The sequence below is a fragment of the Peromyscus californicus genome, unplaced genomic scaffold (genome assembly GCF_007827085.1).
Source record: "Peromyscus californicus insignis strain IS unplaced genomic scaffold, ASM782708v3 Scaffold_6__1_contigs__length_162567912, whole genome shotgun sequence".
NCBI lineage: Eukaryota > Metazoa > Chordata > Mammalia > Rodentia > Cricetidae > Peromyscus > Peromyscus californicus.
Window position 1 is genome coordinate 98,676,365 of NW_026294584.1, and position 21,947 is coordinate 98,698,311.

General features: G+C 46.5%; 3 protein-coding genes across 6 annotated transcripts in view; all 3 read left to right on the forward strand.

Annotated features, from left to right (window-relative positions):
• Positions 1-5,845: 5,845 nt before the first annotated feature.
• The window catches only part of LOC128098442 (N-acetyltransferase 8-like), a 43,148-nt gene continuing 27,046 nt past the window's right edge, over positions 5,846-21,947 (forward strand). Inside the window, exon 1 of the mRNA XM_052719581.1 lies at positions 5,846-5,948. The gene's annotated coding sequence lies outside the window, so the exon portion shown is untranslated. The remainder of the gene's footprint in view (positions 5,949-21,947) is intronic.
• LOC128098444 (N-acetyltransferase 8) overlaps positions 5,851-21,947 on the forward strand; it is a 32,008-nt gene continuing 15,911 nt past the window's right edge. Inside the window, exon 1 of one of the 4 annotated variants that reach the window (XM_052719587.1) lies at positions 5,851-5,948. The gene's annotated coding sequence lies outside the window, so the exon portion shown is untranslated. Of the gene's footprint in view, positions 5,949-7,359; positions 7,424-13,309; positions 13,425-21,947 lie in introns of those variants that run through there. The other 3 variants (XM_052719584.1, XM_052719583.1, XM_052719585.1) reach the window with 3 other exon arrangements.
• Positions 7,309-14,171, forward strand: LOC128098443 (N-acetyltransferase 8-like). Its single transcript, XM_052719582.1, has 2 exons — positions 7,309-7,423; positions 13,304-14,171. Exon 2 carries the CDS (start codon positions 13,377-13,379, stop codon positions 14,061-14,063), a length of 687 nt encoding a protein of 228 aa, XP_052575542.1. The 5' UTR covers positions 7,309-7,423; positions 13,304-13,376; the 3' UTR covers positions 14,064-14,171.

The following is a 21,947-nucleotide window of genomic DNA, read 5'->3' on the forward strand; positions in this document are numbered from 1 at the left end:
GCCTTGTTATTCTACCATCTGATTTGTTCTCTCTGTCCAGCTACATCACTTCCTGCTCAGCTCTGTCACTTCCTTTCTATCTGTACAGACCTCCAGACCTCCATGGTTAACTGTGTTAGAATTTAAGGCGTGTGCCACCACATCTGGCTCTGTTTCCAATGTGGCCTTGAACACACACAGATCCTGCCTGCCAAGTGATAGGATTAAAGGTGTGTGCTAACATTACATGACTTCAGTGTTGTGGCTAGCTTTTTCCTCTGATCTCCAGACAAACTTTATTTATTAAAGCATTAATGCATTTCAGCAGAAATAAAATATCACCACAGAGAGAGCCTGAGTTTGGTACAGTAAGGCGAAATTCTGTGGCTAGGTGTATCTTACTACCTTGCTGTGTATCCACAGTCCCCTCTTCAGACCCACCCTCCTCCTTCAGGCCTACCTCCCTGTACCTCTCTAAATACAACAGCCCACCACCTTTCTCCTGCTCACCCACAAGGCTACTGTTACACAGATGTCTGTGACTATTGATTTCTAGAGCAGTCTCTTACTCAAATGGAGGCCCTTCAGACAGCTTTGTGAGTCAGGGAAGAACAAGAATTGCCCTTCCCAAGCCTCTGTTCCTCTGCTCGCACATGCTCTCCTGACACAAAGATTCCAGAGCACTTCCAGGGGACCTGGGGAGTGACACAGCGGTGTTCCCAGGTAGTTGCTGTCCTTGAAATGTGTATACAAAGCAGAGAAATGGTTTTTCCTCACCTAGAGGAACACGCGTGGACTTTGGATTCTGTGAGCCCATTCTAGTGTGCTTTTCGGTTGCTGTGGTAAAAATGCTCTACCAAAAACAGCATGGGAAGAAAGGGCTTATTTCATCTCACACTTTCAGGTCACAGTCCATCATTGAGGGAAGTCAGGCCAAGAGCTCAAGGCAGACTCCTTGCCTATCCACGCAGCACTCGCTCGGACTAGGGAACTCACTCACAGTGAGGAAGTGCATCAGGAACCACACAGGCTGCTGCTTGCTAGCTGCTTTGCTCTCTCCTCACTCATAGGCTTATGCTCAGCTAGTCTTCTTATTCAGCCCAGGCCCACCTACCTAGGGTTGGTGCTATCCACAACAGGCTCAGCCCTCCCTCGTCAATCATAAATTAAGACAGTCCCTCACAGATGCGCCCACACATTAGTCTGACCTGGACAGTACCTCAACTGAGACTCCTTCAGAAGGTGGATCCAGGCTGTACCAAGTTAACTGCTGAAACCGACTAGGCAGAACCTTGTGACTCTTACAGAACGGGTAATTGGGTCAATGAAAACATTTCAGTGTGAGGTTATGGGAGGCCTGGGCTCATGGTAATACTGCACAAACTCCAGCTTCTCACTGGTGAGCTCTGTTAGGGCCAGGGTCTCTGCTTTGGGGGAGACATAAAGCAATAGCATCTTTACCTCCAGATATCATACTAATGGTAGAGTAAACGAATGCCCTCCCCCAGTCTGTCTTGATCAGGCAATGGCTTCATCGGAGTTGCTCGTCAGATGCAGGATCAGATGATGAGTTACTTACATCATCATGGGAGACTCGGATTGTGTCACCGAGAACCCACCTTGACATGAGTAATGACTGGAAGGTGCACCACTGTGTTCTCTGAACAACCTGTAAGAAGCTCCATCGTCAAAGTGTTCCTAACCACAAGTAATCGTTAACTGCTTGGGTAACCCTGGAGAATGGACTTTTGGGACTTCAGCTTTCTTGAGGGTTTCAGGAGTGTCTCTTTCACCCCAGCAAGGGAATGTTTTAATCTGGAGTAAATAATTGCACAACATTAGGCCTCTTTCTCCAGTTCTTACATTCACACAACTCCCACAATGTTCCCTGAGCCACGTACCGAAGAAATATTGATGTTGATAGTGTAGACCAAGAGTAATACACACTTAGCGATTGGGTTAGCTGTGAGTCTCCACAGTAACCACTGCCCACTGAAAAAGAGAAATTCCTCTTCACAACAGTGATTGGCAGAAGCAGTACTCTGTGGGTCTGGATACACATGCTTTGAAGACCGATTGATAGACATGTGCATCCATTTAGTATTGTATTGTGTATCCATTGTAGTCTACTACAACAGCAGTAGAGTCCCCTCCAAAGCCTATGACCTCCCTGCCACAGGATTTACTCACTTGTACCAAACCTGGGTTCTCCCCTGTGTTGTTGGCTTTACAACCAACCAGAAAGTAGTTAGTTGTACCCACAGCTATACCACTATCATACCAGCACACCGAATTAACCTGCCATGTGCTGATAACAAGACCATTTGCAACAATTTCCCCCAGATTCTTGAACAGCCCTTTTCTGACACTGTAAATGTTAGCCAGTAGGGAAGGAGTCCAACTCAGCCTGACGTTTCCATGTCTTATTACAAGAAATGTGTAAGAATCTTCAGCAATAGGGACTCACTATCTAGTTTTAACCTGCAACCAAACACAGTGGCAATTGCCTGTATTGTGTGAAGATTCACAGACCTCCTGACCTACAACTTGTAGGGAGATAGATACCTCACCTCTCACACTGGGGTATTCATCTAACAACCATATGGCTACTGGGAGTGTCCTTTCCCACCCACAGAGGCACACTGATTCAATTTTTCCTATTTCTTTTTTTGTATACTTACCAAGTGCATATTGAACAGAAGGTAGCCATGTCCTTTCTATGTATAATGCCGATTATATTAATTAAGTAAATAGCAAAAAATGCCTGCTAGGCAGAAATCCCAGTGTTTAGCTCTCAAATCTTAAGACCTTGAATTGAGTAAGAATTGAAGAGGGTAGAAAATTAGAGAGAGAGAGAGAGAGAGAGAGAGAGAGAGAGAGAGAGAGAGAGAGAGAGAGGAGAACACTAAAGCTACTCTACTAACTGAGGATTATCCTGAAACTTTACAAAAACCCTGGCAGCATTTCATTATTGTTAATTTTTTTTTTTTTTTTTTTTTGGTTTTTCGAGACAGGGTTTCTCTGTGTAGCTTTGCGCCTTTCCTGGGACTCACTTGGTAGCCCAGGCTGGCCTCGAACTCACAGAGATCCGCCTGGCTCTGCCTCCCGAGTGCTGGGATTAAAGGCGTGCGCCACCACCGCCCGGCTTATTGTTAATTTTTAAACTGGAAAATTAGGGATTATTTGGCAATGCTAGTTTTGACTGGTGAACAATGATAAAGTCCAATGAGAGGAAAAATAAACGAAGGACGGCCAGGGAGGCTTTCAAAGTCGTCTTTAGGATACTATCTGAAAACCTCAGATTTCATGCAGAGGCAGCCCTGGGTTGTTGTTTTTGTGAACCAAGAGGTCATTAAAATGCTCATCATGACACAGAAATCTTTTCAGGGGAAGCTGCTCTCTTAAACGCAGCCTCTGCTTGGGATGAACAGTGCTATTCACAATTGTTTCATCAAAGGTTTCCTCTTGGCATGCTAGCAGCCTAGCAAAATAACCCAAGCCCCAAAGGAAGCAAAGGAGTCCAACTAGAAAGATGGGGGATGGGCCTAGAAAGAATCAGAGATCCCAGCAGTGCCCCAGAAGCTCTTTGTGGTCCCTTTTGAAAAGCTGTGGTAATCAAAGTTTCCCAGGAGAGTGTGAAGATAGGACTTAATATAAAATATTTCTAAATCTTTTTTTTTGAGCGGGGGAGTGTTTCAAGGCAGGGTCTCTCTGTGTAGCCCTGGCTGTCCAGGAACTCACTATGTAGACCAGGCTAGTCTCGAACTCAGATTCACCTGACTCTGCCTCCTGAGTGCTGGGACTAAAGGTGTGCACCACCACACCCAGTCAAGTAGGCTAAGTATTTCTAAATCTTAAGGTAAAGGCAGCATTGAAAGTGTTCTTCAGATATTCTGCTATACTCATAGACTGGAGCCTAGCCCAGTCGTCAATCAAAGAGGCTTCATCCAGTAACTGATGGGAGCAGATGTGGAGACCCACAGCCAAACATTAGGCAGAGCTCAGGGAATCCTGGAGAAGAGAGGGAGGAAGGATTATACGAGCTAGAGGGGCCGAGGGCACCACGAGAACATGACCCACAGAATTAACTAATCAGGGCTCATGGGAGCTCACAGAGACTGAAGCAACAATCAGGGATCCTGTGTGGGTCTGAGCTAGGTCCTCTGCATATATGTGTGTGTGTACCTTGGTGTTCCTGTGGAACTCCTAACAGTGGGAGTGGTGGTGTCTTTGACTCTTTTGCCTACTCTTGGGACCCTTTTCCTCCTACTGGGTTGCCTTCTCCAGCCTTGATATGAGGGTTTGTGCCTGGTCTTATGGTAACTTGTTATGCTGTGTTTGGTTGGTATCCCTGGGAGGCCTGCTCTTCTTTGAAGGGAAAAGGAAGAGCAGTGGATCTGGGGGAGAGGGGAGTTTTAGGGTGGGAGGAATGAAGGGAAGGGAAATTGTGGTCAGGATGTAATATATGAGAGAAGAAGAAGGAAGAAAAAAATGTTCTTCAGAGGCCAAATACAATCTCAATACACCTGGAAACATCTTAATAAAATCCACACTTCCTGCTTTAAAAGTTTTTTTTTTTCCTGAGTAATGTATTTGTTTTTATTCATTTTTATCTTTTTTTAAAAAAAGATTTATTTGTTTATTATATATACAGTGTTCTGCCTACATGTGTTCCTGCAGTCCAGAAGAGGGCACCAGGTCTCATTACAGGTGGTTGTGAGCCACCATGTGGTTGCTGGGAATTGAACTCAGGACCTCTGGAAGAGCAGCCAATGCTCTTAACCGCTGAGCCATCTCTCCAGCCCCTCATTTTTATCTTTTTAAAAATTTTATTTATTTTACATCCCGACTGCAGTTTCCCCTCCCTCCTCCCCTCCCCTCCCCTCCCCATCTCCTCTTCACCCCCCACCCCTCCATCCATCCACTCCTCCTCTGTTTCTGTTCAGAAAGAGGCAGGCCTCAAATTTTAATTTTATAATTTACTTCATAAATTTTATGTGTGTAAGTGTGTTCCCTGAACATATATATGTACACCACAGGCATGCCTAATGTCTGTGGAGTTTAGAGAGGGCGTTGGATCCCCTGTTAGTGGAGTTACAGATGGTTATAATCAGCCATGTGGGTGCTAGGAGACAAACCTGGGTCCTCTGCAAAAGCAACAAGTGTTCTCAGCTGCTGAGCCGTCTCTCCAGCCCCGTTTTGTGGTTTTATGTTGTGCTTTTTACTTTAATTAATCAGGCTTATTTTTGACAGTGTTCTTGCACAGATGTAGTTTATTCTGATTATCCTTTTTCCCTACCCTCTTTTATCTCCCTTCAGTCCCTCTCAACCTCCCCTCCTCCACACATGTCCTCTTTTTTAGTTTACCTTTTCACCCACTGAGCTCAGCCAGAGCTGTCTGTGTTGAATTCTGTTTTATTTTTGTATGTCTAGTGCACTCAAGTGCACATGCATATTCACACGTGTGAGGGCATGGCCAGACTGTCTTCTTCAATGACTCTCTGTCTTGTATTGAGTCTTTCTCTGTCCCACCAGCCAGTTCCCAAATCATGACACAGAGACTTATTATTAATTATGAAAGCTCGGCCAATAGTTTAGGCTTGTTTCTAACTATCTGTCATAACTTAAATTAACCCACGTCTATTAATTTACTTTCTGCCTTGTGGCTTCATTACCTCATCTCCGTAGTGCCCATTCTGTTTGCTCTACATCCTCTGTGTCTTCTGCCCTTCTTCTTTCCAGCATCCTCTGTGCCTGGAAATCCTGCCTAACTATTGGCTGTTCAGCTTTTTATTAAACCAAGCAGAGTGACACTTCTTCACAGTGTACAAAAGGATTATTTCACAGCACTGTCTTGCGTGTTGAGGGAGACTCCATCACTTGAACCCGGAGTTTGCTGATTTGGGAAATCTAACTAGCTGGTTCAATATGAAGACCCCATCTCTGCTGCTCACATACCAGGATTACAGGTAAACTATCATGCTCGCTCACCTGGCATGCACATGCAGGTGCTTGTGCACATCTGTGTGCATGCATGCGAGGCTTAAAGTTGACGTATGTCTTTCTCAACCTCTTTCACCTTTATTTATCAAGACGGAGTCCCTGATTGAACTTGGAACCTACCAGTTTGGCTGTTCTGGCTGGCCAACTTGTTCTGAGGGTCCCTTGTCTCCTGAGTGCTGGGATTTTAGCCAGCATGCTTGCTTGGCTTTTATGGGGTTCTAGACATCCAAACTCCTGTTTGCATGGCAAACATTTTATCCACTGAGCCATCTCCTAGCCCCTGTATTTATTCTTACACAACCTGTAGAATAGAGTTGAAATGATTGTTACAGGTTCTGATGTGGATAATATATTGGTTATAATACACACCCCGTCCTCAGCTTCTATCTACATTTGACTGTGGTGCTCTTTTACAGGGGTCTTTGGAAGGATAATGTCAGCTCATGTAAGGGATGCCTTTTTGCTGTTTATATTACCTTTTGCAATAGTCTCCAAAACCATAACACCACATTCCTTTGCAAGTGGTCTTTGCCTATAGGTTCAACTCTTTCATCACACTTTCCTAGTAAACTTCTTTCTGCAAGTCCACTGGAAGGCTTATCTGTGATTCTAAGCTACTTCCTAACACTTTCAATTTTTTCCAGTGGTCATGTCATGTACTAGCACACCTACTCATTGCTTCGCTATAGGAAATTGTGAAGGTGGAAGTCACTACTGGCCTGCTGGACCCCCTATCGGTTAGCGTGATTTTTCCTTGTAACTTACCTATTTTAATCTTAAAGCCTATTCCTTGTCTGGAAATAAAGATAGCATGAAAGGTATTTTCTGAGAAAAATGTGAAAGGAAACAGTTCTTTCCAATCTGGCATCCAGAGCAGGAGACGCGGGGGGGGGGGGGGGGGGGGGGGGGGGGGGGGGGGGGGGCAGTTCGTCTTCTTTGGGTAGCGCGCCCCCATGAGTTGAGTACTTCTTATTACATCCAAATCCCCCACATTCCAGGCGGCTTTGGGCGGAAATGAAGTTCCGGAGACGCAGCAGGTCTTACAAGAGACTTCTCGGAGGGGACCCTGACTATACAGCGTCCCAGCCCCTAAGCTTTAGAGTCTAAGGGTGGCCATCACAGCTTCGCAGGTTGGCTGGGACAAAGTGGGCCTTCCCTTCACCCTCAGTGAAGTTCTCTGGGAACTTCAGAGGCCAGAGCTCCATAGTTCCTAGAGTGGGGCAAGTGTGCAGACTGCCTCTCCGGCATGGACTCTTCAGGAGCAGGGGGATTGTCAGCTTTTGAACCCAATTACGTTCCTTTGTCCAACGTGCATCGTGCATCGTGACAGTCAATGAGATTTAGCCCTGTGTTCCTGAAAGCCGTGGCCCCACACCAGCTGCCATATTGCCTGAGGTCTGTTCAACTTAGAAGTGGATACAAAGCATCTTCAGTGCTCAAGGCAAGTGACATGATTTGAGTTTTTCTGGGAGCGTGAGATCACTTTCCAGGTTGTTGTATCGGTGGCGCATCCTTGAAGAGGTCTGGGACCAAATTACAGTCTAGTATGGCCAGCTCAGCTCTTCCTGAAGGGTGGACAGAAGGGGCCTATTTTACTCAGATCTGGCACCCGTGCGTGCATGCAGAGACTGTGTTGTAGGGTCACACGGTGGGTTAAGAGCAGCGGGAAGGTTCTGTGGTACCTCAGATTGACGGAAGTCCACCTGCTAAGTAGGAATTGTGCCAGGAGAGCTGAGGCAAAACCTGGAGATCCAGACCAGAACATGCTGAGAGCTTGGGGGCAGCCCACGTTAGCCCAGGTTATCCCAGGTTTACAGAGACAGGAACCAAAACGACGCAGCTGTCTGACCGGGGAACAATTAGCATTTGAGAAATGCCTGCCACCAAAACGTGGCCAGTAGGCCAAACGCTGCAGAGTCTCACAGAGTAAAGGGTTAATTTGGTGTTAAATAGATTTTATGAAGGTAAGAAAAGCATTTAGAAAGGTCTAAAGTCATAATAAGACTTCAAAAAAAATCAAAGAGACCAAACGTGTGCGGTCAGTGTTCTTAGGGATTGGGGAACAGTACCCAGGGCCAGGGGAAGGTGCTGATTCCCAAACTGTACATATGGGAAAGGGGACTGAGAGCTGAAGACGTTCACTAGAGGTGGAGCTAGGGTCTGAACCCTGATGCGTTCCCTTGTAACTTCTGTATCTCCTCCGACTTGAAACCCCACCCTCAGCATTTCTCTTGGCTGTGTGGAGCCTGAGGCATGGACAAACTCCCCAACGGTTGTAACATTTGGGGCCTCTGTTCTCCCCAATGCACACCTGACTTCAACTCTAGATCATTAGAAATCAGGCCAGAAAGAATTTATCAGCTCCCAGGAGGCAGGGAAACCTGTCCAGCCAGCTTCTTCCAGATGGATTCTGTCCCAATCCTGGATGGAGTTTATCTGGAGCCTTCCACTCTAGAAACTGAGACCAAGGGCCAGCCTGAAAGGACCGAGGCAGGACAGGCACTAAAGCCCATCCTCAGCCCACATCACTGTGAATGTTCTCTCTTCTCCTCCACCGACCTGTGCACAAAGACACAGGTGTGTCAATAATTTCCAGGAACGTTGTGCGAGTTGTCTCAATCAACCCAAGACTCACTGCAGTCAGTTCCTCACCAGATGAATGAGTCAGCAAAGAAGCTCGTTGGTTGCGTAGGAGAGATGTGTGCCCCAAACTAATAGTAATACTCACCAGACCCAACACTTCTTGCCCAAAGATCACCATAATCTTGTACTGCTGTGCCCAGTTCACTGTGGGAGTGGAGCTGTTCTGGATGCTGATTCTTGATCCCTCTCAATTTCCATCTTTGTTGCCAGGAAAGGTTATGTAAGAATGTTCTGTAACCCTCCTCCTTTATTTCCACCAGCCATTGGAAAGGGGGCACTGTGTGCTGTAACACACATACACCATTCCAATGCCCTGTGCGTCCCCACTGAACCTGACGTGTATTTGGAGAATCAGCCTCTGCTTGTCCTTCTAACACCATGAAGGAGAGGGAGGGCCTCCTAGTTTAGACCTCCCCCAGCTTCCTGCTGTGGACACTGCTGTCAGTTTGAACTTGGAACAGGATGGTCACGTGGTAAGAGAGAGGAAGGGGCCTGAGGAAGGGAATCCAGGGCTCATGGGTGGGATGTTTAGTGCAGGCAGGAAGGAGAGACAGAGGTCTCTGTTGCCTCTAGCTCCAGGCCCTGTCAGAGCATCACAGTCTATCAGGAAGTTAACTGTGGAAGTCAAGATAAAATTGGACTCCTGTTAACTGTCCATCCCATAATCAGCTGAACAGGATAGGTAGGGGGCAGGTTCCTCAACACCCAAACTTTAGATCTTTATCATCCTTGCATACTTACTTTAAAAAATATATTATTGGCCGGGCAGTGGTGGCGCACGCCTTTAATCCCAGCACTCGGGAGGCAGAGCCAGGCGGATCTCTGTGAGTTCGAGGCCAGCCTGGTCTACAAAGCGAGATCCAGAAACGGCGCAAAGCTGCACAGAGAAACCCTGTCTCGAAAAACAAAACAAAACAAAACAAAAAATATGTTATTGCCGGATGGTGGTGGCGCACTCGGGAGGCAGAGCCAGGTGGTTCTCTGTGAGTTCAAGCCCAGCCTGGAGCAAGATCCAGGACAGGCACCAAAACTACACAGAGAAACCCTGTCTTGAAAAACAAACAAACAAAAAAAAAAAACATTATTTTTATGTGTCTGGGTGCTTTGCCTGTGTGTGTGTCTCTATACCATGTGAATACGTGTGCACAGAGACAAGAGGAGCCAGCACTCTTAACCACTGAGCCATTTTTCAGCCCCACACCTACTTTGATACAGTGTATTTCTCCATTGTAGTACTCTCAGGACTTCTGGACACCCTCATGCTAGCTAGAGCCCATCCGGGAGTCAGCCCCTCACTCCTGTGTACTCAGAGGTCCTCATCCCTATCTGGGTGTTTGTATCCCTTGATGCATCATATTCTCTCCTTCTTTGGGGTTCCAGTATATTCACCTCATGGTGGCCTTACATCTACATCTCTGTGTAGGTTTCTGGTGTTCCCTGTGGTCCTTTATATCTTGGGGTGCTTATGTTATTGGACAAGTGGTGATCTACACTCTGTAAAGGTACAAACAACCTTGAATTATGATGGTAGGTCTCTTGGGACCTTGGTGGGTCCACCCCTTCTCCATTAGACTGTTTTTGTCCTTGCCCTCCCTGAGGAGCTCCATCCATATGGAGCATGCACACTCTTGCCACCATAAACTTCTCTGCCTACGAGTCACCAGGAATGCTGTCGCCAGAGGCCATCAACATCTTTGGAGTACCAGCTACCTGGGATCACAATGGGTTGAATCTCCATCAACCTGGTGTCCCTAGGATTGAACCTTTTTAAGATGACGAGGGTGCCAGGAGGTGATAGCACACGCCTTTAATCCCAGCACTCAGGAGGCAGAGCCAGGTAGATTTCTGTGAGTTCCAGGACAGCCTGGTCTACAGAGCGAGATCCAGAATGGGCACCAAAACTACATAGAGAAACCCTGTCTCGAAAAACAAAACAAAACAAAACAAAAAAGCAAACAAAGCCGGGCGGTGGTGGCGCACGCCTTTAATCCCAGCACTCGGGAGGCAGAGACAGGCAGATCTCTGTGAGTTCGAGGCCAGCCTGGTCTACAGCGCGAGATCCAGGAAAGGCGCAAAGCTACACAGAGAAACTCTGTCTCGAAAAACCAAAAAAAAAAAAAAAAAGCAAACAAAAAAAACCCAAAACAAAACAAAAAATGACAAGGAGCTGGCACTTAATGGCAAATACATACTGCCTGTCCTCAAAAATACAAGTGAACTTGATCATCACTGACCCTGGGATGCTGAGCCAGAGGGAAGCTGTGTCAGCAGAGCATTGGTGGAAGGGAGCTCACCCTCACTCAGAACAGCAGGAAAGTGCATAGTCCAACCCACTTTCAAGTCAGCTGGGCAGCAGACTGCTGGGTGCTGAGAACCCCAGTGAATGAGGTTCACATGGAGACACAGGGGTAGGGAAAGCCCAGGAGCTCCCGCCCTGTAACTTGACCTGCTTTTCTGGCTGTTTTTTTTCCTCTAGTGAGTTTAAATTTCCTTTAAGACAAAACAAAAGTTCATCAAATGTGATGGCTTGAAAGAAATGGTCCCCAGTTGGTGGAACTTTTTTTAATTCTCACATTAAACATCTGAAACTCTTAACCTGTACACCATCTCTACCCAGTCCACATTTTAAACTATGCTGTGTGTGTGCTGTCAGGGGTGGGGATGGTGTGTAATGCTCCAACTCTGAACAACCCTTTGTCCAGGTCTGCCATTGGCTGGGCCTAAAACCATGGGTGACTGAGTGAGGGCCTGTTAGTGAGAAAGGAGGCAGAAGGTCAGTGAGGAGCACCAAGGAGCAGGCATAGGTTGGAGGGAGACACTCAGTAATGGTGCTCTCGTTCCTGAGCCAATAGACCTGGATTCTTGCTTGTGACTAGTGAGGTCAAAATGAGTGGTTCCGTTTCCAGTTTCCTCCTAGCAGGTGATACAGAGACCAAGGTGAGCATTAGCGAGTGCCAAGTGTGGCAGAATGAAGGCTGTGGGCTGAAAGGGACAAGGAGATGAGTGGCAGCCTCCCATGGGGATGAGGAACCCTGAGCCACCCTAGATTCCCTCTCCCCTTCCAGGTTAATTCTGTGGGGATCACAAAATTGGCTGGACTTTGGCTCCCTGCCTGACCACAACCCAGCGTCCTCACTTAGGGTTTATGATTATCAAGCATCCGGGTGCCAACAATGAGACCTCTCCCCAAGTAAGCAAGCCCAGGGTGAGTTACACTGTCCCAGGTGTGTCTCGGGCTTGAGAGAGGATCAAGTATCCCGGGTGAGAGATGGTATAACAAGAAGGAAAAGGGAAGAGAGGTGGTGAGAGGACCAGGCAGACGCCATGACAGGCTGTCAGTCTTCTCTCAGGATCAGGCCTCAATTTCAGTTTCCTGAGACTCAAGCAAGCAGTTTCTGGGAGGGCCATGACCAAAAGACATAGTCCTTGCAGTAGCTCCCTTTCTGCACGTACTCTGACCACTCAAGGTTCAGCCAGTTGTTTACTGTCTGGGACGCCTCACCAACTTAGAGCTACGTGCATGGGTCAATGTGAACGTGTGAAGCCAGCCAGCCCCCATGACAGCTCAAGGACAAAGCCTGGGAATTGTCCAGGCCTACCAAAAAATAATAACTGTAACCCCCAGCCAGTAAATTCAAAGGTTACATATCCCCACCCAATCATGATGCAAAGGCTTGTACCACCCTGCTTGTGGTTTTCCCCTTTAAAAACCCCTCACCCTGAGAGCTCAGGGCCGTCCTCCTCCACCTTCTGTTCTTGAGTGTTGGACACGGACCAAACTGGGCTTGTTTGTTATCAATAAACTACTTTGTGTTTTACTTTGAATATCGGCTCAGTGGTGATGTTGCTCAGGGGTCTCACGACATGGCCACAACAATGGCAGCCTTCCACAAGGGTAAGGAGCATCCCAGGACTTGCTTCTTCTCTATGCTAATCCTCTGGGGATCCCAAAGTGAATGGACAGGGCTCTCTCCTCTGTCCTATTCCAGCTCTTGGCCTCTGGTTTATGATTATCCAGGAGCCAGCCAGCTGGGCACCAGCCCAGCTCTGTTCCTAAATATGAGACAGGCCCTGGCAGGTTCCGGCTGTTAACCTAGAAGCTCAGCTGTGGTAGCACGTAAGAGGGGCAGATAGACAAGGTTGATGTCTCTCTGGGTCTAGAGTCTCACAGCCTTCCTGGGTGTTCAAGGGTTGCATGCTTTGGGGCTTCACCTTTGCTTCTTAGTAGATTAAATCTTTCTAACTAGGGGACTATTTGCGGAAACTTGCCATTGGGAACACAGGATTCGGACATTTACAAATCCTGAAGAGGAAACACAGCTGGGGGATGGGAAAGCCTGTGCCTGGGTAAGGAGAGAGGTGGAAACGGGACATGCCTGTGCTCTATCAATCTTGCTCTACTAAATCCTCAAAATTACCCCGGAAACCAGGTGTTTCTTCATGCTGATCTGTAGGTGAACACACACAGGCTCAGAGACGTGGGCATGCCTCGCCTCACAGGACTAGCAGGGGAGGAACCAGGGGTATAAAGTTCTGGAAACCAACACTGTCTCCTAGGGTTGTTGTTCTGCTCCCTCCTGGGTGACAGTGGAAATGTGCACCTGTGAGTCTGGAGGCTAGGAGCTAGGTGGTAAGTGGGGGTTTAGGAAACTCATTTGGCTTCCTCTGGTTCTTCTAGGGCTATAAGGAAGCAACTCAAGCAGATTGGAATGTGTCTCCTGGATGCTGAGATTTGAGACAAAGCTTTCCCCATGGCTCCTTATCACATCCGCCAGTTCCAGGAGAGGGACTACAAACAGGTCATAGACTTGTTCTCCAGGGGCATGGAGGAGCACATCCCTGCCACCTTCCGCCACCTGCTGAAACTGCCCCGAACCCTCCTGCTCTTAATTGGGGTGCCTCTTGCCATAGTCCTGGTGTCTGGCTCCTGGCTCCTGGCTGTTGTATGCATCGTCTTTCTGCTTCTATTCTTGTGGTTCCTTGCCGGCCAGCCCTGGAAGAATCATGTGTCCATGTGTTTGCACACAGACATGGCTGACATCACTAAGTCCTACCTGAGTGTGTCTGGCTCGGGTTTCTGGGTGGCTGAGTCTGGGGGACAGGTAGTGGGTATAGTGGCTGCTCGGCCAGTCAAGGCTCCCCCATCAGGGAGGAAGCAGCTGGAGCTTTTTCGCCTGTCTGTGTCCTCACAGCATCGAGGACAGGGGATGGCGAAAGCCCTGGTCAGAACTGTCCTCCAGTTTGCACGGGACCAGGGCTACAGTGACCTTGTCCTTGAGACCAGTGTCATACAGCAAGGTGCTGTGAGCCTCTATGAGGCTATGGGATTCCAGACGACAGGCCTATTCTTACTGGACAGCATTGTCGGAAGAGTCATTGACTTTTTTGTAATTCGTTTCATGTACCCTCTCCCTTCTGCTCAGGAACCCAGACTTTGATCTTATTTCTTTCCATATCTGCCACGCTCCATTTCACTGTGCTGTAACAAGGAAACCCTGATATTTCAGTGGACAAATAATAAAGGCAGCTTTTTCAGACTCTTTCAATTGCTGTCTGTTTGACAATGGATGACAGAATCGAGGAATGGAACCCTGTTTCCACTAAAGTCACCTTCCTGAAGGTGGCAAGGTTGTGGCTCTGATGATGTGGGAGTGATTTTCATGACTTGAACAGGGTGTGTGTCCCCTACTGGCAAAGGCTAGACCCAGTCCCATGGACCAGTATTAGCAAGTGGAGGCCAAGCATGGCATGTTCCCTCAGGTCCATGGAGAGGATGTGTGACTGGAGTGTCTCAAACATACAACACTTGGGACTAAGGCTGGCTCCAGTCCCTGTCTCAAGCAACAGGGACTCTAGAACTTCTTAGGTCCCTTCAGCTTGACCATGTCACCCTGCAAGATACAGATATCTGGGCAGGTGGGGTGTGGCTCAGTGCTGCTGCCTGAGACGCTGCTTCTCTTTCTTGCAACTTCATCTCTAGCAATGCAGTGACATTTGGTGTCTTTTGTTATGTTACTTCTGACCAAGTGACAATAAGGTCCTCCTGATCAAGGTTGTCTAGGTTCCCCTTATTTGGTAAGGTGTGACTTCCAGGCAGTATTCAGGCATGGCATTGCATCCTGCCGGCAGCTGTCTCCTCGGGGGATGTAGATGACAGCGCTCTGCCACCATGCTAACTCGCTTTGTTAGCCCCATTTTCCTCAGTAGGCGCTCGGCCAAAACATGGTGTTTGGTTAGAACCTCCATCTTGCTCCTGCAGCTCCTGAACTGTCTCAGAAGCCCCAGTCCTGTCTTTCTAAGCCCCGCCCCCTCAGAGAATCACTGAACAAAGGGAAGGCATCCAAAAGCCCAGTTCTGCATTCATGGCAGCTAAGGCAGTTCCCACCCTGAAGCCCAAGTCCCCATCTAAAGCAATCAACTTTTGAACACACTTGGACAGAAACCCAGCTTATGGCAGACATATCACACCCCTTGCCTACAGGCTGTATAATCTCCCTGCTTTAGTTCGGGCGCTTGTTCAGCTTCTCTGGCCTTGCTTGATCTCTGGAACTGGAGAACCAACCCGGGAATTGCTTTGCTCAAATAAACCTGTTGTTACACTTTTCAATTCAGCTTGATCTGGCTTCCTGCATCGGCAGAGAAACCTGTTATTGGGGGACAGAAAACCTATTATCTTGTTGCTGAAACCCAGGAGGAGTTGAGCTCTCCTACCTGCTGGGCTCCAACAATTTAGGTAACCACTCCCTTTATCTTTTTTCTGCCAGATGTGATCAACTTTTAGTTCAGGACAAGTTACCCGTTACTCAGTCACCACTTACAGAAGTACTGGGTATCTCTCTCTGGGTCCAGGACCCTTGGGATCCCCTGCCAAGCCGTGGCCATGCCAGGGAAAGCCTGTCCATTCTGGAGCAGAGACAGTCTCTGTTCTGGGAGACCTTTTTGTTAGGAGACATCCTTCCCAAAGGCTACACCCATCCCTACTGCTTGACTCCAGGCTTTCGAGTGGGATGCCTCATCCTAGCCTTCAGTCTCCAGCACAGCCTTAGGAATGAGCAACACTGGATCTAATCCTGATCCTCAGACACCTGGGGTGTCTTCTGCAAAATGTATCCAAATTCATGGGCTGTCTCACCCCATACGCTATAAACAATGCTTTGCGCTCCTTATCCAGGGCTTTTGATCTCTGCTCTCCTGCTCCTCTCTCCGTAGCCAGTGCTGGTGGCCTCGGTTTTATTGTCCGGGGTTCTGGTGGCTCCTGATGCTTTTCTTCCCAGTGACTGACTCTGAGCCCTCCACCCTGACTGAGCTGCCGAGTCACTGGCACCCCCCACTTCTTCAGTTCCTCTTGGTTCTCTTGTCTCTTCCCTGTTCTGTTCATCTGTCTGTCCACCTCTCCATGTCCCCACTCCAATGTGGCCTTTCGCTCTCACTCCCCCCCCCCCCAATAAACCTTTTACACTCACTCTGTTGCACGTGGTGTGATCTTTAAATGCCATACCTTGGCCCGGCCCACCAGAAGGTACCCACTTTGACATTTTTTTTTTTTTTTTGGTTTTTTGAGATAGGGTTTCTCTGTGTAGCTTTGCGCCTCTCCTGGAACTCACTTGGTAGCCCAGGCTGGCCTCGAACTCACAGAGATCCGCCTGGCTCTGCCTCCCAAGTGCTGGGATTAAAGGCATGCGCCACCACCGTCCGGCCCCACTTTGACTTTTTAAAAAATCTTTTCACTGGTGCCAAAGAATCACGAGGCTCTCCTGGCATTATGTCTGGCCATGCTGGGATCCTACCCATCTGCTCCACCAAAACAGATATCTGCTCTCTCTATTTGTTTCTGTCTGCTCTCCTACCCTAAACTTCATAAATGCCCTTGCTGTGGTCACATTGCAAGACCCCCTGAGCAAGACCACCACAGAGCTGATATTAGATGCAAAACACAAAGGGGTTTATTGATAACAAGCAAGCCCGGACTTGATCCATGTCCAACATCCGACACAGCGGGTGGAGGAGGACAGCACTGAGCTATCAAGGTGAGGGATTTTTAAAGGGAAAAACCACAGGAAGAGTGGTACAAGTCTTTGCATCATATGATTGGGTGAGGGTATGTAACCTTTGAATTTATTGGTTGGGGGTTACAGTTATCACTTTTGGACAGGCCTGGACAATTCCCAGGCTTTGTCCTTGAGCTGCCTGTGGGTACACAGCAAGGTAGTAAGATATACCTAGCCACAGAATTTTGCCTTACTGTACCAAATCCAGGCTCTCTCTGTGGTGATATTTTATTTGTGCTGAAATGTATTTATGTTTTAATAAATAAAGTTTGTCTGGAGATCAGAGGAAAAAGCTAGCCACAACACTTAAGTCATGTAATGTTAGCACACACCTTTAATCCTATCACTTGGCAGGCAGGATCTGTGTGTGTTCAAGGCCACATTGGAAACAGAGCCAGGTGTGGTGGCACACGCCTTAAATTCCAACACTAGTTAACCATGGAGGTCTGGAGGTGTGTACAGATAGACAGGAAGTGACAGATCTGGGCAGGAAGAGGAAGTGATGTAACTAGACAGTGAGAGCAAATCAAATGGTAGAATAGCAAGGCATTTAGGCTTGGGTAGACAGGAAGTAATTTGCAATTTGGAAGCTACGGAGTTAGTGAGGTAAGGTTAGCTGTGGTTTTCCCTATTTCTCTGATCTCTCCCAGGCTTTTACCCATAAATCTGGCTCCATGTTTTTTATTTGATAAGACGGTTTAGAAATTCATCTACATCTCTCTATGGAATGACCCTTAAGTCCATTCAGAAAGTAGTTGTCTGTTCCCATAGCAACTATGACACTATCACACCAGCAAGAATACCTGCCTGAGGTGATTCAACAGCCCTCCCATCCACCCTGACAGCCTGCATAGCACTTTCCAACACTAGAAATGCCAACTAGTAAGGAGAAAGGTTTTTTTTTGTCTATGTGAGCAAGCAGTTTCTGGGAGGGCTACAACATAGTCCTTGCAGTAGCTCCCTTTCTGCATGTACTCTGACAGTTCAAGGTTCAGCCAGTTGTTTACTGTCTGGAACCCCTCACCAACTTAGAGCTACGTGCGTGGGTCAATGTGAACATGCGAGGCCAGCCAGCCTCCATGGCAGCTAAGGGAATCCCAATTTTTATAGTTAAAAAGTCTGTAACCAAAAGTTAACTTAAAACCTATAACTGAATTAGAGCTGCTCTGGGAAATAACACATGGTTTGCCACCATCTTCCCTAAACTAAGTGCAACCATGTGGGCAGTCACCATTTTGACTAGGGTGGAAAAGAGGGCAGTCATGTGACTTCACCATCATATTGATTAAAGGTGACCACATGGAGTGGGCCTACAAAAGAGGCAACAACAGGTCTCCAAAATATTTTGGATTAGGATCTTTTTTTTTTTTTAATGAAGACAAGGTATATGAAAGACAGGATCTGAAACAATGCTGGTTTAATGAAGAATTAAAGCTGCACCTCCATGCATTCATGTACAGGAACATAATTGATGGCAGCCAGATTTTGAAAAGTAAGAACAATTCACTTGGTATTGGTTTTAGAGACACTGAATCGTTTACACTGTTGAAATTTGGTTGTGCCTTCTACAAATTATGATTTTGCTGTATGTCTTCATTCTTGAAATAAAAAGGTACTTTAGTTGGATATTACCAGAATACACAGTTGAGAGATCTTAAACTTCTTTAAAAGAAAACTTTAAAGTTTTACAGAAAGTTAAAGTAAACTGGATCTTTTTAAGAAACAGTTTTAAAATGTTTAAATTTGTAAGGAATGGGATATCTTAAAATTTATAAGACATTTTGTTATAATGCCTTTTTTTTTTTTTTTTTTTTTTTTTTTTTTTTTTTTTTGGTTTTTCGAGACAGGGTTTCTCTGTGTAGCTTTGCGCCTTTCATGGAACTCACTTGGAAGCCCAGGCTGGACTTGAACTCACAGAGATCCGCCTGCCTCTGCCTCCAGAGTGCTATAATGCCTTTTTTAATGTATGATCTTAATCCTCAAATGATTCAAAAGTCTGAGAATACGGCATTTTAAATGTTTAATAAAAAAGCTTTTTATGATAGAGAGACGTGCCAGCTCCTGGCAGCACCCCATCTCTTCCATAGAAGATGGATGGGCATAGAAGAACCTCCATCTGGAGCTTGTTTTAGATGTGGCAGAGCTGGTCACAGAGTGAAAAAAACCTCTTTCACCTCAACTGTGGCCAAGCCCCTGTCCAGACTTCGGACAAGCCAGGCCCTGGGGAGTTGATTGCTCCGCATTGCCTAGACAAGGTAGGCTGGTCCCTGCCAAATTCCTACTCCACAGGAAAGTCTGTCAGATCTTCTGGACTTGGCAGCCAAAGACTGATGCTGCCCTGGGACCTCTGTCCCTGATGGCCATGGAGGATCCTGAGGTAGCTGTTTAGGTGGCCAGTAAGTCCTTGTCATTTTTTTTTTTTTGTTTGTTTTTGTTTTTGTTTTTCGAGACAGGGTTTCTCTGTGTAGCTTTGCGCCTTTCCTGGAACTCACTTGGTAGCCCAGGCTGGCCTCGAACTCACAGAGATCCGCCTGGCTCTGCCTCCCGAGTGCTGGGATTAAAGGCGTGCGCCACCACCGCCCGGCTCGTCCTTGTCATTTTTAATAGATGCAGAAGCTGCTTGGTCCGCACTTCTGCTTACTCAGGTGAAATTTATCCTTCTCAGATCTGATGGAGTTTGATGACTAGGCTACTGATAGCTCCACCAGTTGGACAACCCGAACCATCCACCCACTCCCTCAAGGCTACAAACACCTTGGTAGTTCATTAGTTAAGTTTCTTGTTAAAAAAATTAATACAGACAAGTTTGCCTTGTTCACAGGCTTCATAGTAAAAAATAAACAGGTTTCAGATATAATTTTCCACTAAAGAAACACAGAAAAATGAAAACATATAGATGATTGAGCCTGTATGATAATGAGTATTCAGAGACGAGTAATGCCTGGGGGGCACTCACCATCCTAAGACAGAGCACCTGTGTGTTTTGGGCAGGTGTCTCCATGACGGGTAAGGTGACCTGCTGATTTCCTACACAACCTACTTCAGAAGCTCATTTTTTAGTAAAAGAGGGGACCTGTAGGGTCCTGGCCCCCATTTTGGGTAACTGTTGTCTTGCTTGCTGACCTTGACCTTCACCTTGATATCCTACCTATGCTAATTCCCTGCCAGGTTGCACCCTCCTGAATGCTTAAGGGAAGTTCCTTGTCTGTGTATCCTGCATATTGGGTGTTAACAGCTTAGATGCAAGATTGTAAAACATCAGTAGCGAAATTCTGCACTCCGGTGTTCTCCCATTGTGCTGTAAACCTGTATTTAACACCTCCTCCCTCCTTCAATAAGGGCATTCGGCATTAAAAAAAAAAAGTAAGTTGTTAAGTAAATGATTTAAGGTGTATAAAGATGCTTCCAACTTAAGTCCCCTTTCCATGCTATTTTTACACTGGAATTTCAGGAGCTCAGAGTTTTAGCATTGTGAAATGGAGTTCTGATAAACTGATAGAGCACTGACTATTTATTATTCAGTCAAAGCTCAAGATTTTAAATTTCCTTTGGTTGTCTTCTAAGAATAGACTTAAAGGTGTGTCTCTTTGGGGTAAAACATATATCAGGCTCTCTAGACACAGGAAAAATGTTCATGCCTTTTAACCCAAAGCCATACTATGACACCAAGGTGTAAATCTGTTCCAGCTGTTTTACAGACACCTGCATGTTTCTGGGGGAGGAGCACTGCTACTGTATCAGTGAGTCTGGCCTGGTGGAAACTGATAGCAGTCACTCCACAGATTGTCTGCAGAACTCCATCAACACAACCAGGGATCTTCTCCGTTCCTTTCTTTATGGCAATTTTCACTCTTCCCATGGCTGGCCCCATTCATAGGGCTGAGGGTCAAAATCTGTTTTTCTCCTAGCAACTCGCCTTCTCCAATTCCTCCAGGAACGGATTCAAGAGGTCTCCAGAGTGGTGATTAACCCCTGCTTCTTCACCGATACCTCCTGCTGAGCACAAGTCTGATGACTCCTGACTCCCCCTCCCCACATCATCCCACCCCAACAGGAAATAGCCAGATTTCAACCTGTGCCCATATACCCAAAAATGTCTGGATGTTTGGTTGGAGCCATCCAGTTCACTCATGCAGCTCCTGCCCAGTCTTAGAAGCATCAGTCCTGTCTTTCCAAACCCTATCCACTCAGAAAAATCTCTGAACAAACAAAAGGCACCATAAAGCCCATTTCTGCATTCTTGGTGGCTATGGCAGTTCCTACCCTGAAGCCCAAGTCCCCACATAAAGCATTCAGTTTTTGACCACACTTGGGCACACACCCAGCTTGTGGTGGACCTGTCATCACCCTTCCCCTACAAGCTATGTCATCTCCCTGCTTTAGTTCAGGTGAATGGCTTCTCTGGCCTCTGTCTCTGGGACTGGAGGATTCATTTGGGAGTTGCTTTGCTCAAATAAATATGTTGTTATACTTTCTCAATTCAGCTTGATCTGGCTAAGCCTTAGTAACTTGCTTCCCAGGAACAGATGCCCCTCTGTGTACAATACACACAGGTCTTCTTGCTCTTTGCTGTATTGCTGAGCACCACAGTTGCCTCCACAGCCTCAGTGCCCTCCTGTCTCTCATAACTCATAACTATTCTACAGCTAAAGAGAGATTGATGTTAGGCAGTGAGATATTACCCTGTAGAGTATATTGTTACCAATATATCCTTTCTTTATATGGTAGACATCTAGGTGTCCAAGGCCTTATGATTTCTTGAAGATGGGCATTTCTATTATCCTTTAAAGACAAAAAAAAAAAGAACCCAACCCCAACCCTTGTTTGTTGAGTTTTGTTTTTACATCTTGTAGAGTTGTCACATCAGTGGATAAGCTATTACTTCCTATTAATGGTTTTTCTCATGTTCAAATCAAATTTATGCTAATTTTGTTGGTATCCATAGCTTTCCTTGTCCTGTAGAAACAAAAGCAAAACCCCTTCCCCAATATAGGACATATCTTGCTTTCCATTCCGAGGTCAACACATCTTTGATGCAAACTGGTTGGTTTAGCTCAAGAGGTTTTTTTCTGTTGTCCAATGTCTCTCCACAGCTGTTTTCCCTTTCTCATCAGCATTGAGAAAATGTGAGGTTAATAAAGCATTATGTAATCTATTTCTAGGAGTCATTGTTACCTCTCTTTGTTTATTTAGCATATCCTTAAAGTTCGATTAGATCTTCTTATGACTGCTCAGCTTGTGGTACTGTGTGGCATACATGTAATATGATTTATA

Excerpts from the sequence above, each read along its gene's own strand:
- LOC128098443 (XM_052719582.1), top strand. The coding sequence starts at position 13,377 with ATGGCTCCTTATCACATCCGCCAGTTCCAGGAGAGGGACTACAAACAG.